General features: G+C 41.3%; 1 protein-coding gene across 1 annotated transcript in view; it reads left to right on the forward strand.

Moving 5' to 3' along the window:
• ttc27 (tetratricopeptide repeat domain 27) overlaps positions 1–20,927 on the forward strand; it is a 104,617-nt gene that overhangs the window by 50,422 nt on the left and 33,268 nt on the right. The window contains exons 9-12 of the mRNA XM_074675070.1: positions 86–152; positions 12,530–12,643; positions 17,016–17,111; positions 19,806–19,928. Of these exons, the coding sequence (XP_074531171.1) occupies positions 86–152; positions 12,530–12,643; positions 17,016–17,111; positions 19,806–19,928 (400 nt within the window). The remainder of the gene's footprint in view (positions 1–85; positions 153–12,529; positions 12,644–17,015; positions 17,112–19,805; positions 19,929–20,927) is intronic.

The following is a 20,927-nucleotide window of genomic DNA, read 5'->3' on the forward strand; positions in this document are numbered from 1 at the left end:
AAGCTTTAAAGTTTAGCTGTTATCATGCTATGGCCTTCCTCTTCTTATGTTTTGTATATGTTTCATCACAAGTCTTTTCTTGCAGCACTGACTTCCAGAAGAATAACCCCGTCCATAAACTGACGGCTGAGGAGCTCCTGGCCTTCACTTCTGTAAGTCCTGTTTTCAAAGATGTGTTAAAACTATCTTCTCCCACTGACTGTATTTATCTGTCATCAACACTTTCCTTTTACCGCCTCCAGTATTGAACAGCAGCACCACGCTCAAAGCTCCTTTAAGAGTATTTCTGCAGCACAGTGAAGAAACTACATCTAAACCCCAATGCCGTGCAGAAATGATAAAATGACTCACTTTAAAGGGAGAAGTGTAAGAAAGCTGAGTGGAAGAAAACAGGACCATAAATCCTGGTGACAACTCCACATACTACACCTCCGTTTTTATAAAAACAGGAGAAGCCTCCTGACAAGTTAAAAACTGCTCGTCAGGTTTTCTTCAGGCACTGAAACATGAGTTATCACAAACACACAGTCACTTTCTTTTCATTGCTTTTCTCACGCTCTTCTTTTTGGGTTACTTTTCTTTGAGCTACAAATTCAGATTAAATTTCCTCCAAGAGGCAGAGATCTGTTTCATATCTTTTTAATAACATTGGCAAGTCTAGCTTATTGGTGTAAAGCATGTTAATAACATCAGATTAAGTTAAATTGAATTTCTTATTATTTTTACCTGATGGATGATGAACAATAAGAATATAAGAGGTTGTCTGAATGATTCAAATATTCTAAAGTCTGTCAAAACAGTTATTATTTACTCAAATATAAGACGACCCTGACTGTTAGGGGACCCCAACCCTTTCGAGAAAGTCCTTCAAGAAACAGACTTATTGAAGACCAAATCTTGTTCTTATGGAAACAATCATTCAGTAACACTTTATGGTAAGGTTTTGCTCTCAAAAGCCGCGTTTCCACCAAGCAGTCCGGGTCGGTTCGTCTCGGTACGGTGCGCTTTTAGCGGCGTTTCCACAGACTCATCCCGGGACGGATCCCTAAAAACCGAGACGAGCCGTCCCACTTTTTTGGGACCCTTTCGTATGGGTGCCAGACTGAACCGATCCGCTCTCGGGAGGTGGAGCAACACACTGCAGACGGTTGATTGGTCAAAAGAATCGTCACTTACCCCAACAGCGGCTGCATTTCTCCTGGCGGCTCACAGACTTCTCTGAAACGAAGCTTGGTTGCACTTTGTAACAGAGAGTTACATGAAAATCACAGAGAGGACGAAATGCTGCAAGTCCTCCATCCGTGCACTTTGTTTACTGTGTCGCGTTTTCTTCTTTGTTGGATTTAATCGCGGGGTAAGCTGCTACGGGGTCGCGCTATTGTTTACCAGCTGCGGCTTCCGGCATCTGGCTTACACGCCGCCCACCACGAGAGGGCACAGTTTGCTGTGGAAACGCAAACGGGATGAGACTTAACTGTCCCAAACCGTACTGAACCGTACTGAACCGACCCGTACTGCTTGGTGGAAACGCAGCAAAAGGGGCTGTGAGGACTCTCTGAAAATGTTACTGTTTTTCCAGGATAAAGACTCCATTCCCCATGAGCACTGGAGCTTACTGTTGTTAGGACATGGCATTTCCCATAAGGAGCCTAGGGTGCAACTACACTGTATTCATATGGATGGATTCATATTCATATTTATGCTACAGCCTCATTCCCAGATTTTTTTTTTTGGACAAAATATGGTAGCCTATTCTAAAGATGAAATAAAAGAGGAGAGTTTTGCAAATTTACAAAAACAAATCAAACACTCAAATACCACTTGTACATAAGTATTCACACCCTTCATTTGACACTTTGTTGTAGCACCTTTGGCAGTGCTTACGACCTCCACTTTTCTTATGTATGTTGCTAGGAGCTTAGCACACCTGGATTTGGGGAGTTTCACCCCTTCTTCTTTGCAGCACTTCACAAGCTCCATGAGGTTGGATGGGGAGTATTGGTGAACTATGTGAGCTATTTTGAGGTTTTTCCAGAGATGTTCAAACAGGTTCAAGTTCTGGCTCTCAATGGACCACTCACGGTATTCACAGACATGTCCAGAAGCCACTCCTTTTCCATCTTATTCATGTGCTTAGGGTCATTGTCCTGTTGGAGGTAGACTTTCTCTCCAGTCTGAAGTCCAGGAGCAGCGAGACTAATTCTTGTTTCTAGACTAGTGAGATTGTTTTGTCACCTTTACAAGCTACTACTGCAAAATTTCTGCAGTCTTCCTCAGAAGAGTTAGGTAGAGTTGTTGTGACTTGTCTGTCAGCTGATTTATAGAGGTTTGGTCATCCAATGTAACAACCACGCACACTAGTGTCTAACAGCCGTAGAACAGCATCCCAGGTGTGGACTCTGGTGCAGGTTTTTCATAAAGGATGTCTCTGTACATTACTGCATTCATCTTTCCTTCAGTCCTGACTAGTCTCCCAGTTCCTGCTGCTGAAAAACATCCCCACAGCGTGAAGCTGCCACCACCATGCTTCACTGTGAAGATGGTTGGTCAGGTGTAGAGCTTCCATCAGATGTGACGCTTGGCAGTCAGGCCAGAGATTTCCAGAACTTTTTTATTTTCCTGTATAAAGACATTTTATTTTTTCAAGAAACTAAACAAGCACATTTGTCTGATTATTTTTACTCTTTACAAGCGCCATTTCTGTCTTTTCATGTCTTGAAATAAGTCTTTTTTTTGACTTGTCAGACAGTCAAGACATAAACATGTATGTGCAAACAGATAAAGGTACACAAATGTTAAGTGTTTTGGGGTAGTTTAACAGTACAAACCCTTTTAATTCATTATTGGGACAAAAAAATCAAAAAGCACTTTTATTTGTTTTGATTAAGGCACATATTTGATCAATCACAATAATGATTTGAGGCCCTACAAACCTTAAAAAAGTCTGGTACATCTGCACGAACCTCCCAACCAGATTTAACAAACGATAGCGCAGAGTTGTTACCGCATCTATTGGGTGAACCTGTTACCCTCAGGCTAAGGTGAGAGCGAGGGTACCTCATTACTGTCCTGATCAGCAGTTATTATCACACGAATGTACCACATGAGAGAGCAGGGCGGGGCGTGTTCTGTCACAGCTGCTCTCTCCCGTCTCTCCGACTTGGAAACCTGAGCTTAAATTGCTAAACATTGTAAGACAAGCCAGGCTCGCTTTTCTCAGCAGCTTTCAGCTTGTTTGGAGACGCTCCCCTGCTCCAGAGACGTAATAGAGCAGTAATGGGATAGCTCACTTGGCCGATTCAGTGACACTCCTCTGAAAGAGCTGTGACGGTCCATGCTAATGAAAGTGCTCTGCAAGCAGGAATTTAACAGGACAGGAAATTAAAAGAAAAAAAAAAGATCCTCCTGAGGCTTACCGAGGGGCTGATATTGTCTTGTGCTTTAACTTTCTGCTGCCTGCTGGAGAAATGTCCCTTTCTAAAGAATGTAAACAAATTCCAACCTCAGTGATTGCAAAGCAGGCAGGTTTTTTTATTTGCTTTCATAACGTAAAAATGTATTTACATCTCTCTGCTGTAAAGAAAACATTTTTTTCTTCTAACTTTTCTGTTTACCTCGCAGTGAAATTCTGCTCGTCATGTCCCTGGATTCGATACAAAAGCTTGATGGCAATAACACGACGCCGTTGGCTCCTTGAGATTTGATAATGTAGGCAGTGCATACATTAGACAAGACACAACACGTCGGGATGCAGAGACAGAGCTAAACACTCTGATATTTCCATAAACAGAATTGTCTATGGATTACATGACAGGCTGTCATGATGGTGCCTGGGTGGTGTGTTTTATAAAACATTATACAATAAGGGTTACAGTCAAGATTCAAGTCTTTATAGTCACTGTGAAAAACTCTGAAGCAGTGAAGAATTCCTTTGAGCTGTGTGGTTCAGAATTAGATCAAAGAAGTCTCAACAAACAGGATAAATTAGACAAAAATAACATCTAAGAGATATCACTCCATCCTCCTCAGTAGCCTGTAATCCTGCATTGGCATAACTGGTTCAGCACTCTCCTGCTTCAAATCCTATCCCTCAGACAGATTGCAGTACGTCTCCATCAACAATCGCAAGTCTCACACAGATTCTGTTAGACATGGTGTCCCCCAAGGGTCAATGCTAGGTCCCCTCTTGTTTATTTACCCAGCTCTACATCTCCACAAAAAACATCACTCCTGCCTTTCTTTCCACCCTCACTGACACCAAACATTGGATGGACAACCTCCTCAAACTCACCTGCTGTAAACACAGTCCCCAGTTGTCCAAAACCTTATCATCATCCTTTACCCCACTCTCCTTCAAACCACACATCAGAAATGTGACCAAAACATCCGTCTTTCACCTCCGCACCATCGCAGAGCTCAGACCCATCCACTCCTCCTCTGCTGCTCGAACGCTCATCCACTCTTTCATGACCTCCAGACTGGATTATTGCAACAGCATCCTCTACAGCCTCCTCTCTACTGACCTCCAAAAACTTTGATATGTTCAGAGCTCAAATCACACACACAACCTCCAGCACCACAGGCTCTGAATTCACTTGAAGATTCTCCATCATATCTGACTGGTCATTCTCGAATGCCACTCCCAATCTTGTCGCCTGCGATCATCAGATGTAGGGATGGGTACCTTTCACATTTGACACACTATGTACCGATGCCCCTGTACCTGGGAATCGGTATCAGTACTCAGTGATTAACACCTTGATGTCTGTTGTTGCAAATTTGCAACATACCCTGTCAGGTCTTGATGCAGCTGAGATAACCTTTGTATCCCACTAATGCCCATTGATTCATATTCTACATATACCAAGGATTGTATCGAATGCACCTTGTCCCAATAAATATGTTAGATGGTGAACTTATTTTTCTATACATGTAATATAACTTACTTATAACTATTATGTGTGCTAGAGCTGGGACAATATGCTGTTATTGGGATTTGATTCTGTTACTATTCTTAGGGTGCCGGTTTGATTTCAACCGCAATTCTTAGGTTATTACGACTTTTGCAATTTTTAGCTTGCTTTTTTAACACTAGAGCATGTGAAAAAGTTATATGATGATGATAATGTCTACAGAGTATATCAGGGGCCATGTTTTCTTATAAAATACACATCACATGAGTCAGAGAGAAATCTGGTAACCATTTTCTAATCCAGTTCATAAACAAAGACTGAAATGAAGAATTTGAAAAAAGAAAAATTCTTTTTTTTTTTTTTTTTTACGAAGAAGCCCGATGTTGATATTGTCAAACAAAAAATCCCGATGTATCGATTTTTTATTTTTTTTTCTCCCACCCCTGGTTTGTGCTGTATTCTTATATTAACAGTCCCCACTCAATTTAGCATCAGTGAGAATGAAAAAACACACAAAACATTTTTTTTTAATATGATTGTAAATTAATTCAGGCAGTAAGGGGTTAATGTGGTTACAAATATTAATCTGTTTGATAAAGAAATCTCAAAGTTTTTCAATTTAACATATTTATTTCTCAATATATAACCTTGCAATGCTGTGTTCATGTCCAGCATGGAAAACTGCCTACCCTTCTACTCCCTAATAGTCTTAGGGATGCGCTCAGGTACTGAAACATGGTACTTTTGGTATCCATAAAAGTACCTAATTCAGTACCCATCCCTAATCAGATGCAAACCTCCTCATTCCCAACACCAAGACCAAGATGGGTGACAGATCTCTTGCCACTGCAGCTTCAGCTCTAGAGCTCTTACTCTCATCACTTAATCAAAAATCAACTGAAAATATATTTTTCTAAGAAAGCTTGTAACATATGATCTCCACCCCCTCCTTTACCTGTCCTCCACCTTATGTCAAACATCTTTGATCTAAGAGAAGTGCGACAAAAGTCCTTAATAACAACTTAACTAAATGGTTTTACAGTCCAAAGTTTTGTGGTCACTTTTACTTTAGTTTACATATTTCCTCTTATCTCAAAATGAAAAATTCTCACTAATGTTTTGTTTTAACAGAAAAGGATTAATTAACAAAAAGAATTGATATTTCTCAGACCAGGTTAATATTTTTTTTAAAAAACAACAAAGCCTCTAACATTTGAACAAAGAAGAGGCTTAGAGATAAATATCCGATGACATAGCCTGGATTATTAATCTTAACCCTCTTAAATCAACCTTCAGAGCTGCAGTTTTGGTAAAGCTGTGTTAAATGAACAGTATTATGACTAGTATGATGAGTCTACATGTTGCTCTGAATTCAAGTGAAAGTCACTTTGTCCTGAAGCTTTTCCAAAGCTCAGTTTCTATGTCCTGGACTCTGGTCAGCTCATCCAACATACTTGTCCAATCATGCAGCATATTTCCTCTGATGGTGCGACCCTGATGAAAACGACATGTTTGTGTGCAGAAATTCAGCTGCTCTGACACTCATCACTTTCTCAGAAGTTAGACTGTGGTTATCCATCCATTCACCCGCCCAGCTGTGAGCTCAGTTTGAACAATGAGCTGGCAGCATATGTTGTCGCTGTGTGGGAAGGAAAGCTGCAGGCAGCTGCCGGCTCTGTGAGCAGGCATCTTCCCAGCCTACATGTAGATCCAGGAATCTGCAGGCTGGTTAGATGGTTGTCACATGTCTGGCTGTCTTCATCGATGGCCTGTGACAGTCCCCCCTCCAGACAATCCGTCTGCATCCTCTGATGTCTCCTGCTGGTGTTACTGAATACTACCACCCAACATCAGGTCACACTTTAGTGGTTTCAGGTCAGGTTGGGTTTTCTGTTGTTTGAATTGAGTGGAATCAGTTTAAAGCCTGGAGTCAGCCCCTCACAGCACCGACAACAACACACGGATGTAGATCCACAGACAGACAGAGCACTCACTTATATGCAGCGTATACACTAACTTTTGTTACTGTTTAAGTAAGCACAACTAAAAATAATTAGTTTCTGAGACTGTGTTTTGTAACCATGAGTGAGGAGGGGACGCAGTCCATATGAGACCCTGCTGTACTTGGCACAGGTTGTCTGTGCTCCACATGTCACTGACTGTTTGTCTGTGCTCCTTGTGGCATTGATCAGCTGTCTGTGCTCTACGTGGTGTGGACTGACTGTCTGCGTCAAAAATAGATAAATATATCTTTTTATATTTTTAGAATTGGCCTAAACAGCAAGATAGTCCTGTCAAACGTTTCATTCTCAGACCCCGTGCCATGGAGCACAGACCACCAGTCAGTGCCGTGGGGCTCAGACAACCTGTGCCCCCTGAAGAACAATATTTCAGTGTACAGCAGGGTCTCATATCTACTGCCGTCCCTCTTCACTCAGGGTTACTAAAGTTATGAAATTAGAGATGATTTTTGTTGTGACAGCGTTTGTAGCCATGAGTGAGGAGGGAACGCTGTGAATATGAGACCCAGCTGTACTTTAAAATGTTATTATTTGATTTAGTTGTTCAGATCTGCTTCAATTTCTTATTATTACATTTATTCAATTCATAAGGCAAATTTATTGATATCACATCTTTTAGTTTTGAGTAATGTCAACATATTATGTTTTACAGTGATAGGCAACAGTTTCAAATATTACTTCATATTTTAATCTGAAACAAATAATCATCAGGTTTATTTGATTAAAGACATTCAGCAGAATGATTTTCCATAATGTAATAATAATAATTGTAACTACTTAAGATGTTGAGTTAAATTGACTTATTTTATTACCTTTTTTTCAAGGTAACCAGTTTACAAGCATTTTTCAAGTAAACTCAACTTTTCCCGGTTTATACATATAAATTAAACAGATAGCATCGTTGTCTCCTGATTTCTAAACTGCCATGGGCTCTCGACAAATCTTCTCCCAGAGTTGAAATTAGCAGATCTTGGCAGATTTCAGAGGGTTCAGTCAGAAAAGAGAGAAGTCTGATAAAAAAAAAATAACTGATCCTCGCGCTGCATTCAGCAGGAAATCAAAAAGAGGAGATTTAAGCATCACACCTTTGTCCACGTCCCACCTTCACTCTGTTAGGCACAGGCTGAACCCTGCAGGGCTTATCTGATTGATTGATGTCTGATGTCTCTACAGCATGGATGCTTCATAAATCAGGATGGAGCTAAAGGGACATGACTGTTTTGAAAGGAACATATTGATTTAAGAAATCCTTACTCTGAGAGAAAGTACAAAAAGCGCTTAGGGTCTGTCAACCACCAAAGACTTAATGTTTCTTCTCTTTCACAAATCCACGGTCAGTCCTTCTGTGGTGATTGTGGTGTTTGACAGCATGGCTGTTTTTTTCTTTTTGTATAGACATGGGGTATATACAGGGTCCAGGTGTTCAAAAGGTTCTTTTGCGAACCAGGATCAGGTAGTCTGGTAATTTGGACCCCAAATCTGGATTACCTTGGATGAACAATGCTCTTAAAGAGACCTTGTGGCCAAATCACCCCAGATCGATGTCTGCTCCAGTTCTGGCGGGCTGCAGTTCTAGGTGCCCTCCAGATCAGATACACAACCGCAAGGCTTCTGTTTTACAATTTACAGTTCACAGTTTAACTTAGCAGATACTTTTGTCCAAAGCAACATACAACACAAAGCATTTGAGAGTTCTGTGCTTTGCTCAAGGGAACCTCAACAGTGCCTGGGAAATTTTGCTAACATCCCACCAGCTATCAGCCCAGTTTCCCATCTTAAGCCAAGTCCCCATAGACGTAGCTTTTGCCACCTTGGAGCAGATAACCCGCAAATTTTGCCAGATGCCCGAGCAACAGGGGATCAAACTGCCGATCAGAGCAGATCGAGCAGGACTGGAAGTCAACAGGGAGTTGGGCACTGAAACCTTTTGACCCTCTATTAAGATACCCCATGTCAATACCATATTGTATTTTACTCTACAACGACAACAACAAGAAATGTACGTAATGAGTAGAGCCAGGCCAGGAGTCTACAGGTTTGAAGTTTCACTCGATGTACTTTGTCCACAGGGGGCGCCAAAGCCCACACAAACAAAACATACAGAAACTATTAGAGCCGTCTTTTTAAAAGTGTTTCTACATATGTTCAGTGAGTGCTCACTAACGACTTTGTCCAGTGAATTTTACTGTTACTTTCTGTTTCTGTTTATGATCCTCAAATACACCTTAAAGATGATTATCAACCAAAATGCACTATAGCTTCCCGCCATCACGACTACAGCCATCCACTGTAGTGACGTTACAGAAGATGTGTGACTGCAAATGGTCAATAAATGATTTTATTCATATTTGATTTCAGCCTGTCACAGTGTTTTGCTGGGTGATTCTTAATGAAATCAGGTATAAACAGTTTTAACAGCTGTGTGCTGCAGTTTGTTTTCACACATCAGTGGAGGAAAACTTCCTCTTCATCTCTCATTGCATTCGATCAACGCTTAACGCTCATTTGTGTTGCTCAGTCTGATGAAAAGTGGCGAGCGTGCCTTATCGTTTGGGTTAAACTGCTCAGTGATTGATGTGACTGCAGACACAGCCCAGTGATTATGATAATTCACTGTTGCACTAAAGACTCACTGAGCAGCCACAAACATCATTAGAGTTTGTTCAGCTCACCTAAAACCATGCATCACTTTCACGGCGTCTTTTCGCCGCCATTAATAAACTGAAGGTAGAAAATCACTGCTGTGATTAAAGATGAGCAGAAACAGGAGCTTCAATTGACAGCTAGGGTCTCTTCTGTCTGTAAATCAGATAAAAAACTATTACAGATGTTAGTTTTGCCAGATTATCCTTCTTTAAATCTATTTTCTGTGCTTTGACAGTTTTATTTTCAATCTAAAGAGTAGGAGTCATAGGTCACACTATCAGTCTCAGCTGATGTTCAGGCTGATATGGTTGAAAGCTGCTTTTCACTTGGCGTAAAATGAATCCCAAAGATACTGATGAGAAAAAATATTGAATTCCTGATTCGCCCAATGATTTTTTCCTGATTTAATTCAATGAGCCCACCCCCACTCTGTGTGCCAGGACTGCTTGTGTTTCAGCCGTTACACATCCATTTGGGGCAAAACTCGCTCATTGCAGTAAAATTACAACATTTTATCACAAACGCCAGTGCTCACACCCTCACGCAGAGTGGATTCTGTACTGTCTGCAGAGAGTTGATGGTTACAGTGCAGCATTCCTCAGAAGAGATAACAGGCTCAAACTTTGTTTTCAAGACAGGTCCACCTCTGGAAGACTTTAACATGATGCCTCTCCCAGAAAGACTGTTAGAATGATCACAAACAGAGGTACATTATTTATCCCCGGGGAAAATTGTCTTTACAATTCCCCCTACACTCAGAAAAATCAACATGGGTGTTTGTTCAATCAGCATAAGTAAACCATGCAGCTTCTACTATATTATTTCATTTTTAGTGGTTAAACATGATTAAATCATGTTGTTTTAGCATGATGTGCAAAATCCTTAAACCTACAAGATTGCTTTTTGTTAACTCAACCTAATTAGTTTAGGTGGGAATCCCATCTGCAACACCTCTCCAGAGCAGGAAATGGCAGTAATGAGCAAAAGGCCCTATTCATCAGAGGATAATTTGGGCAGCATTTTGAAGTTCCCGAAGAGCTTGCGAACTGGGGTGAATCTGGACATAGCTTTGTAAAATTTTGTTTGTATAATTGGTACAAACTGATTGAGTGATTTTTGTTGTGACAGCTCATTGAAACCATGAGTGAGGAGGTAGGCCAGTGCATATGAGACACTACTGTGCATTGAGATGGTACTAGATGGGCATGGACCAGCTGTCTATGGTCATTGGGCGCAGACCTGCTGTATGCATGACTGGCACAGACCGGCGGTTTGTAGGCTTTTTGACAGGCTTTGCTTTGTTGGCCAATTTTAAACTGAAGTGTTTTAAGATTATCCAGCCGGTCCATGCAGTGGTGCTCAAAAAGCCTACGTTGCTTTTGTTCCAAAGCAACGTACAACACAGATCAACGTACAGCAAGGTCTTATATCCAGTGTGTACCCTCCTCACTCATGGTTCAAATGTCTTACCTTAATCAACATTTTGAAACAACCTTTACAAATTAAGTTGGACCCATACATTGCAAATAAGTAATAGTAACGCCAAAACTTTATGTTCACACAACATATTTACAATTAGTTGGTTTAACAAATTTGGGTCTTGCTAAATGGAAGAACATAGTCAAGATTTATTGACTTTACTTGTTTTCTTTTGAGCCGATATTGGTAGCAGGATGTTCATCCACTAAATTTTTTTTTGAGTGTATGCACAATCAGAGTATTAATAGAAAGTACAAATAAGTAAGTAAGAAATACTACACAACCCAAAAAAAGAGTACTACGTGCAGAATAAGTAGAGTAATCTTCGTACAGAAGCTCTGATGTCAGTTGGTCTGGATTTAATCACGGTCAGTCCAGACAGTCTGGAAACCGCTGATGGTAACAGTGTGGTCAGGAATATCCTGATGCAGCCGCATCTCTGTAAGTCCATACTAGGGCTGGGTATTAATTAAAAAAATATTGATACCTGTTACTGAATGACACTTTTTTCCTTACCAATTTTATATAACTTTTAACTAAAAGAAGATTAGATTACACATCAAGATACAAATCTCAAGTTTTATTTTTCAGCTTCAGTGTTTTTCCATCCCGAGCAGTTTTCTTACATAAGAAAATAAACATCAAATAGTTGCCAGTGCAAATAACAGTTGCTAGCAAGTGGCAGGTGGCTTTATACTGATTACACCGTGAATGATTTATTCGGGCTTGGGATTGACAAAAGTGATCCAAAAGATCACTTTGCCAGTCATTAGTGGGATCCATTTGCATGCAACTGTCTCCTGCTCTGGCTGCAGCAGGGAGAGACCACAGCGAGCGAAGAGGACTTGTCTGCCCGCGTGTGTTTTGGAAAGGGGAGGGGCTCAGCACCTGCTGCTTGTTGAGAAGCAGGGGGTGCTGGAGGTCAATACATACTTTCACAGCCAGTCACAGGCGGCATTATCAGATCATGTGATTAACATTTTGGGTAACAAAACTTTGCACTGAGAGACAAGGCATACTTTGAGACATACTTCTCTCGTTTACTTCCTGCAGGGAGGAAGGATTCTTATAAACTCTACATTTGTATCGTTCCTGTGTCTTGTGTGTGTGGACATATTTGAGCTCAACATGGATGAGCAGAGTATGGAGATGCTGACAGCTCATCTCTCTAGTTGGACACAAAACAAGAACAAACTGCGCAGAGCTGCACTACTTTACTGTAGTAAAGTAGACTGTTTAAAATTGAATCACATCAGGACTGTTAGCTTTGTGAATCAGACCTTGTAATGGGGAAGATGGTGCAAATAAAGCCCAATTTATGGTGCTGTCAGCAAAACTCCTCAGAGTTTTGTGCGCACTGCATATTGCTGAAAGGATAATAACCCAAACCAAATGTCTGTTGTGCTTCTGATGATCTAATATAAACTTTCAGATGATCTAACAGCTTGATCTTCCCGGGTTTTCCTGCAGGGCATTCTGTCTCAGCCGAAGTTCTGGGCCGTAGAGGTCGCAGCTCTCTGCCTCAGAACCAAACTGGAAAAAGGAAAGACCCGATGTGTTGAGAGGGCCATGATGCAAACCCAGGTAAGAAGACATGTAGATGTTAGTGTTTAAAATCCAGCCAGAGTCAAAGCAGCAGTAAAGATGGGAGTACAGCCTCTGTTATTAACATATACGTATTTTTATACCACATTAAATATCCATCTATCATCTCCAATGCCATGTTCATTAATTACACTGAATAAATAAACACATCAGGCTTTATGGTTAATCAGTCCCAGAGCACTGTTGGTCCCTGCAAGCTCAAGCGTTATTGATGATGCATGTGTTACTAAATGTAAATTATTTCATGAGTAATTTGAGTCGATGTTTGAGCTTTCACTTTAAAAAACCACACAACATTAAATCTGAGTTAAGAGAGCTGCTGGTCTCTGCTCGCAGTGCCAGAGTTATTGAGTAACCTTGTTCTCTCTTTCCAAACAACCCTGAGCACAAACAAAAGCATTAATCCAGCGCAGCTCCAAATGTAGCTCTGGATGTTTATCAATAACAGCCTTAATAGAGTGAATGCAGTCGTCTTTATGGGTTATGAAAAAAGCTGAGGAGTGAGTCATAAGACTCAGACACCTGCTGGGAGACAACAGTGAGTGCTCAGGCTGAAAGAAAAACATGAAATATGAATTGTTTGTCTTTTTTACTCAGAACATTTCATGCTTGAGGCTGAGGACTGCAGAGGAGAATTGTAAGCACCAAACACAATTTTCTTGGCTGTGTTTATTGTGGCTGGAGTTCTTTCTTAAAGTTAAGACTCATTGATTGAAGAAAACGCACCAAACTTTCAGGGTAAAAGCGTCATCTAAGGTCCAACAGAAAGGTCCCGTTTCATGCAGGTTTTAACAGCTTTGACATAGGAATACAGTGTTTCCCACAGGATTTTAAGAGACTGTGGTGGCAGGGTCGCTGACCCTCGGCGGTTTTAATGTGTGTGTACGATTTTAAGCACGATGTATCGCCCTTACAGTAAGTGCAGTTTGGGACCATGGACATGAACGTACGCTGATAAATAAGAACTTACAAAGGCATATCAGAAATATTTTAAATTTGATTCAGAAACAAAACCAAAAACTCACTTACTCACAATATTTTGAAAAATTTACTGAACAGCATTTCAACAACAGGTTATTTACACTATTTCCATGATCTGTGATCCATTATCAGGCTACTGAGACTGTAGCCTACCGTTATTCTTCTTCTCTCTGCTCCCTTATCTGGATTTAGGACTGTTGTGTTTTCATTATTTTTTTTCTACAGTGACTGCAGAAAATAGTTTAAATAAATAAAGATGCCTAAATTTGCTAAGGCCCACTTCATCACAAAATGTAGCCTAAATCAATGCAAGATCATTTTCTGACTGATATTTCCTGATATTGCTGTGTATCTGGCTTTGAGAGAAATTCAGCTTCTTCCATGCTCTCTCCGTATGTTGTGTTCACCATCTTACGCTGATGTCGCTATAAAATCCCACAGCGCACATGGCTACTTAATATGCACGTACTGATTTGCATTGACCATATATGGTTACGTTCGGGCGTGCTGAAGGCGGGAAACGAGGTGTGTTCACGTCACCGCATTTACGCTGTTCTCGGCGCGGTGTGGTTTATCACAGGGAATAGCGTGCAGCCGTGTGTACACAGAGTTTGATAGATCTGAAAAGAGTGTATATATTTTGGTCGTATGCACGTTTTGCCTTTTCGTCGTAAGTGAAACTTAAGAGGACTTGTACACGCTGTAAAAAATGAGGCCCCAGGAGAGGAGACCATGAAATAATAAGCCGCGTCAGCTCGTTGGGATGGTAACAGGTGATTGTACTGTGTGCCTGCACTGACTCTGAATGCGCTATGATATTAAAACAGTGTGGTCGCTCTCGTTACTGAAACTCTGGAACCGAGACGTGCGCGGTGCAGCCGGTCCTCTTCCAGTGAAGGGAGGCAGACAGCGCAGTGAGCTACTGTGGCCACGGCTGCAGTTAGCATGAGCGCTAATGCCCAAAAATGCACGTACCTCAGAGTCAGACGCCCCGCTCCAGTGTCTCTGGAATCTGGTTTGCGTCAAACGTCAAGTAAAGAGCGACGTGTATGAGCGTGACCAGTGCGCGCGCACTCTTGTTCTTGCTTGTTTACGTGCGGTAGGAAATTACAGCTGTGCAATGATCTGACCGAGTGACGGATCGTATTTTTTTCTCCATATGAGACTGTGGCGGGGCCAAATGAGACTGTGGCGGGCCGCCACAGTCTAATTAATTAATGGGAAACACTGGAATACAACTGAATTCTGTCAAAGTACTGGGTATCAATTCAAGTAAAATCAAAAGATACCATGTTTAGGTACTTAAATGCATCCTTGTGACTGTGAGGGAGAAGAAGAGTAGGTGGTTTCCATGCTGGACATGAACACAGCATTACAAGATTATATATTGAAGAATAAATATGTTCAATTAAGAAGAATTTACATTTAATTGTTAAACAAGTTGACATTTTTTACCACATAAAAGCACAAAAGTACTGAAAATTGGTATCGATGAGTACCAATACCGATTGCCAGGTAACAGGAATTGGTATCTTATCATTTCCAATATGAAAGGTACCCATCCCTACTTTGACATGTTAACCAATGAGTCTGTTATTAACGGCTTTGAAATGATTACATTTTTGTTTTCAGTTGATTGTCTTTTTCTTGCTCCTGTCAGTTTTTGTGAGAATTATTAACCAAGAATTGGAAAAGCTGAGTCCCTGTTGGGGGTTTGACAAGTCAGCCTTACACCTCAGTTGTGTTCAGTTCTTTTGATAACAATACATTTTATTTAAGGGCACTTTTCAAAGTACTCAGGGTTACCTTAACAAGGCAGAGTTTAAAAAAAGAACAAAAGTATGAAAATTAGTTCGATACAATATATCGGTATCAATATCGGTATAGGCCGATATGTAAAAGTGGGCTGATGGCCAGTTTCAGCGCCTCTTAAACGATCTTTCAAGACCCAAATGACATTTTTTTCTATGACAATGTAAACACCAAAACTACCTAAAGAGGAGTCTTTTGTGTCTCTCATCCTGTTTTTGATCCAAAAAACAGACAAAATGAACTTTTTTGATCAGGTGCATATCAGGCACTCCATCCTTTGATCCTCTCCATGGTGGTCTTTTCTCATGATCACGCTGCTCTTTCTCTCTGAACTACCGCAACACATCATCCCAGAGTTTTTTTTTGTTTTTTTAACAATATTGATATCTGTCAATATCGGTTTTTGGCCATAACAGCAGTATCAATATTGGATATCAGTATCGGCCAAAATTTTTATATCAGTGCATCCCTAAGTCAATTAGATGTGATTGAGTGCAGTAAAAAGGATGCCTTGATGCCTCATCGGGGTCTGTGTGGTTTCGTGCTACACACCCTCGGGCGGTCCCTTTCACGCAGAAAATTTCTGCGCCACACATACTTGAAAATTTCTAACCTGACGGATGGAGATGCACGGACAAGATGGTAGAAGAACAGGATTTCATATATCGGTTGAAGTGCAGAAATACAGGCATCTTGAATGACTCTTCACACAGAGATCACTGTGATAATCGAGTGGTAAATAAGTCACGTTTGTGATACACCACCCCCCCTGCAGTTTGGGAATGGACACCAACAGATGCTGCGCAGGGTGTTCAAAAGCAGAAAAGCCTCACAGTTCTCTCGCGCGGATCTCGTGTGCCTGATTTCTGCGAGTCATGTTTGTGCAGAAAGCATAATACAGCCTTTACTCACCCAGAAACATCCTGATACAACCAAAACATCGACTTGCAGGCTGATACTGACACATGTCCTATAGAGGCCCACGGGAGACGATTGAGCAGGGTTTCTCCTGTAAAAGTTGACAGTCTATTTTTGAGGAAAATCCAGCAGACCCTACCTTTAGATTTACTGCAGTATTGACCGGGGCCTGTGAAGCTGCAGAGGGACATTTGAGGGGTTTTCAGTGAGGATCTGAACAGCGGAGCTCTGAACTAGTGGAGGTTTACAGATGCATTAGAAGGGAAAACAATAGAAGAACCAGTGTTAACAAGAGTGGAGTTGGATGTGAGGGACAGGTAGAAGGAATTTATGAAACATAGATTAAAATGTGCAGACAGAGTGACATTACTGATGTGAGTTTTGAATAATAGTTAAGCATGACACCCAGACTTTAAACTGGGGAAAGAGAAACTAAGAAGTTATCAAAGGTGAGTGAAAAACTGTTGAGCTTTGAAACGGTGGAACTGGTGTCAATAAGAAGAACCTCAGTTTTTTCACTGTTTAGTTTGAGAAAGAGGATGTTTGTGATATAAATGACATCATAAAGACTGACTGTTTATTTCAAAACGCAAGAAAAATGAAAATTGCCAGCAGCAGCAACATGTCCCTCTTTTTCCAGGCGATTGTCGACCACTTTGAAGACAAGAGCTGCCCCGTCTCAGAGCGACTCAAACTCTTCTACTGCTGCCAAGCTCCACCCAGATGGGCCGTTCAGGTAGTAAACACTTCACTCTCAAACATTTTCCACAAAAGCATTCCTCTCATCCTTCACTGTGTTTACTGTTACACTGTGATTTTTTTTTTTCTACCTGAATCAGTCGTATCAGTCAGTGTTGTATCAGTCAGCAGTACTGTCACTGCCTGTGGTGTTGCCAATGTTACTTTACACAAAAATTTGACTGTAGCAGCAACTTTGCTGGGTAAGTGAGCAAGTTTTCCGATGTATGCTGCAAGTCTTCATTGAAAAAAATACTTTATATGAGATAAATTCACCAACAAGTCCAAAAAAGTCTTTAAGATATAGAGAAAACCATCTAGTGGGGTAAGAAAACTTTGGATGTTTCTCGTACTCAGATATAATTCCTTATTTGAGAAACTTGACATACATTTTTATATGGCTTATGTCAAGTCTAGTAAGAGCATTTTTATTAAAATGTTCCATAAACACTTGCTTACGTTTCAGTTTTTGCAGTGTAACTGGCTTATATTGGCTCAAATAAACTGTTACTGCAGCTCGACAGACTGGCTGTGAGTAGTTCGTTTTTTAAGACTTGGTTGGACAATCAGTTACATTCTCAGCCTGACCGGCTTTAAAATTAGAAATCACTCCCTCTCTGTTTTATTGTAATCTTTAAAAACGCTGTCTCCACTGAAGGTGACAGCTATGAAGGAACAGGAGGAAAATATAACATCCCAGAGTCTCTGGTGGATTGTAAAGAAATGCATTAATGAGCTTTCGTGACACACTTGCTGAACCACAAACCATCATAGGATGTATGATGACAAACATTAGACAGCAGGAGAGCAAGCAGAATAACAAACGGAGAGCTGTGAGGAGAATAAGCAGTCGTAAAAAGATTTAGCCCTGTCTCAGGGAGTGAAGGAGGGGGAGTGTTGAAGGCAGAGGGAGAGAGATGTTGGGGAGGAGACATCGCCCAGGCGGCGTGTAATAACTGATAACAGCAATAAAGCTGGAATTGAAGAGTCCCTATTGCCGCCTGAGGACTTGAAAGTGGGTTGAGGCGGAGGATTGCAGCAGGCGCTGTGATACATTTTCTCCACACCAGAGAACGTCGGTGTGCATGTAGCCAAGCACTGACGGCCTGTTTATGGCAGAGGGTGGGTTTATGTATAAGTGTGTGTGCTGAACTCCATCTGCTGTGGCCTGTAAATACACAGCACATAAATTACATTTCACAATAAAATAATCTGTTTTTCTGGAGCATGCTGTAAAGTTTATAACTGATGTTCCTCCCTTTAGGCAGCTGATATTTTTAATCTGAGTCATATTAGTATAAAGGACTGAACAAATAACACCACCAATCATCAGCCAAATAAAAGTCTTTGTGTTTTTTTTCCAAAGTGCTATGATGTGTTTGCTTTGGAGGTGCTAATGTTGCTTGTTCTGTAAACCTAATTGTTTAGCAGATGGGTCCAGAGCCCCCAAAGTTCAAATGACTCAGCTGGATTAAGCAATGAAAACTTGAAATTTGTTAGTGAGTTCAATTTACTCAAATGTCTGAGTTTTGAAGAGTTGAAACTGATGATTTCTGAGTAGATTTCACTTTTGTTACTGTTTAAGTAAGAACAACTTTAAATCATTAGTTTCTGTGAGTGTGTTTTGTAACCGTGAGTGAGGAGGGGACACAGGCAGTATGAGACCCTGCTGTACTTCTAACCATGTAGCAGTGGCACAGGTTGTCTGTGCTCCACATGACACAGACCGTTTGTCTGTGCGTTACAGCATGGACCAGCTGGCTGTGCTCTGTGGCTTTGATCAGCTGTCTATGCTCTACATGGTGTGGACTGACTCTCTGCAAAAAAATAAAAAATGTATATAATTTCACACTGAAGTTCAGAATTGGCCTAAATAGCATGATAGTGAAGTAAAAAATGTCATTTATTGATATATTAACCATTAGGCACACACTGTAAAAGTCAATGAGTACAAGACCCAGTGCCATGGAGCACAGACCACCAGTCAGTGCCATGGGGCTCAGACAACCTGTGCCCCCTGAGGAACAATATTTCAATGTACAGCAGAGTCTCTCATATCTACTGCCTTCCCTCCTCACTCATAGTTACTAAAGTTATGAGATCAGAGCTGATTTTTGTTGAGACGGCATTAATAACCATGAGTGAGGAGGGAACGCTGTGGATATGAGACCCAACTGAGCAACTTTTTGGAGTGCAGATCAAGAAAACTGAGTTATCACTCAAAAAGTTAGAGATGGGATATCAGTGATGAAGAGCCAACAATTTGGTTCAGTAATCTTCTGTGTTTACGACAACCATGTGCGCCAGTTTTGGCCGATACCAAAGCCCAGGCATCAGCCCTGATGGTGAAACTTAAAAAGTTGGATTGATTTACCCCTAAATGCAAACCTTTGGGGGACCCCCTGATGTAGTATGCACTGGATTAGAGGAAATGCATTCTGGGCAGGTGTTGGCTTAAGGAACAGATGGTCAGCTCATCAGAGAGACCATCAAAAAGAGACCCAAGATTGAGACACTTAATTAGTTCATCAACATCCGTCACCATATCTTGACGTTTCTGTGTTGATTCCTGTTTACTCCGGGTGTGTAAATTTAGCTGGTCTTACCCACAGAAAAAAGATAGTACACCCACTGAGGTGTCATTTTCATGGTGAAACATTAGCATACTGACTTGTTCTTGTCTCCTCCACAGAAACAGCTGGCCTCCCTGTTAACAGACCTGGGCTGCATCAGCTCAGCTCTGCTCATGTATGAAAAGCTGCAGCTCTGGGAGGATGTAGTTATCTGCTACGAGAGGCTGGGCCAACATGGAAAGGTATTTACCCACACACACACACACACACACACACACACACACACACACACACACACACACACACACACACACACACACACACACACACACACACACACACACACACACACACACACGCAGCTCTGTGAGCAACTTGTTAAACCATCATGAAACACACAAATCTATTTAGACCTGGTTCAGTCAGATTGATGTCATCAAAGGAACTAAAACATATTTGTTGACATTCAGGATGTTTTCATGCACACAACGACTCACCTTCACCTTGGACTCATTCCCACACACACACACACACACACACACAAACACACAAACAAAAACCCTCACACAGTTAGGTTTCTGGATTCTCAGTGCTGGAGCTCAGGGACCATTTAATACCCAGCATTCTGAGTTTAGACAAGCCATTTTTCACAGCGGATATGCTGTTCTCCCCACACACACAGACACAGACACACACAGCGAAACACTCCCACAGGAGTTAATCTGATGCTTCATGCAGCTGAACCAGCTCCAGTTTGTTCGTACACACCTTTCCGTTATCACCTGTGCCTCCGTCTATCTGCTGTTTACTGCTACAGGTGCACTTTCCCGGTGTTAGGGTGAAGCCATTACTCACACAATTTAGTCCGTAAGTGTGATTAACCTTTCCGGTCAAGTGAAGCACAGCAGCCGGGTAAACAGAATCACATTATCTTCAACGCTGTGATGCACTTGACCTCTCAAATAGGACGTTATTATTATCTAATGTCCTGTCATTTATTTTTGATTATTGATCTATTTTCTCTCATTCATTGGGGCTCGGTCCTGTTGGCAGCAGAGACAAAGACAGTTAGTCCAGATGTCCTTCTTGGCGGCAGCGTAGGCTGCATCACTCTGGTTTTTTCTTGGTGTGTAGAGGAGATCTTGTGACCCTTTAGCCATCGTCCTGGGAATGAGGGCCATTTTCTTGACATGATTTCCTGATAAGACTACTTTTGCTTTGCTTTTTACAGGCCACTGTGT

This window comes from Halichoeres trimaculatus, unplaced genomic scaffold (genome assembly GCF_033239565.1).
Source record: "Halichoeres trimaculatus isolate MK-OKI-2021-1 unplaced genomic scaffold, fHalTri1.1 fHalTri1_scaffold_8, whole genome shotgun sequence".
Lineage (NCBI taxonomy): Eukaryota > Metazoa > Chordata > Actinopteri > Labriformes > Labridae > Halichoeres > Halichoeres trimaculatus.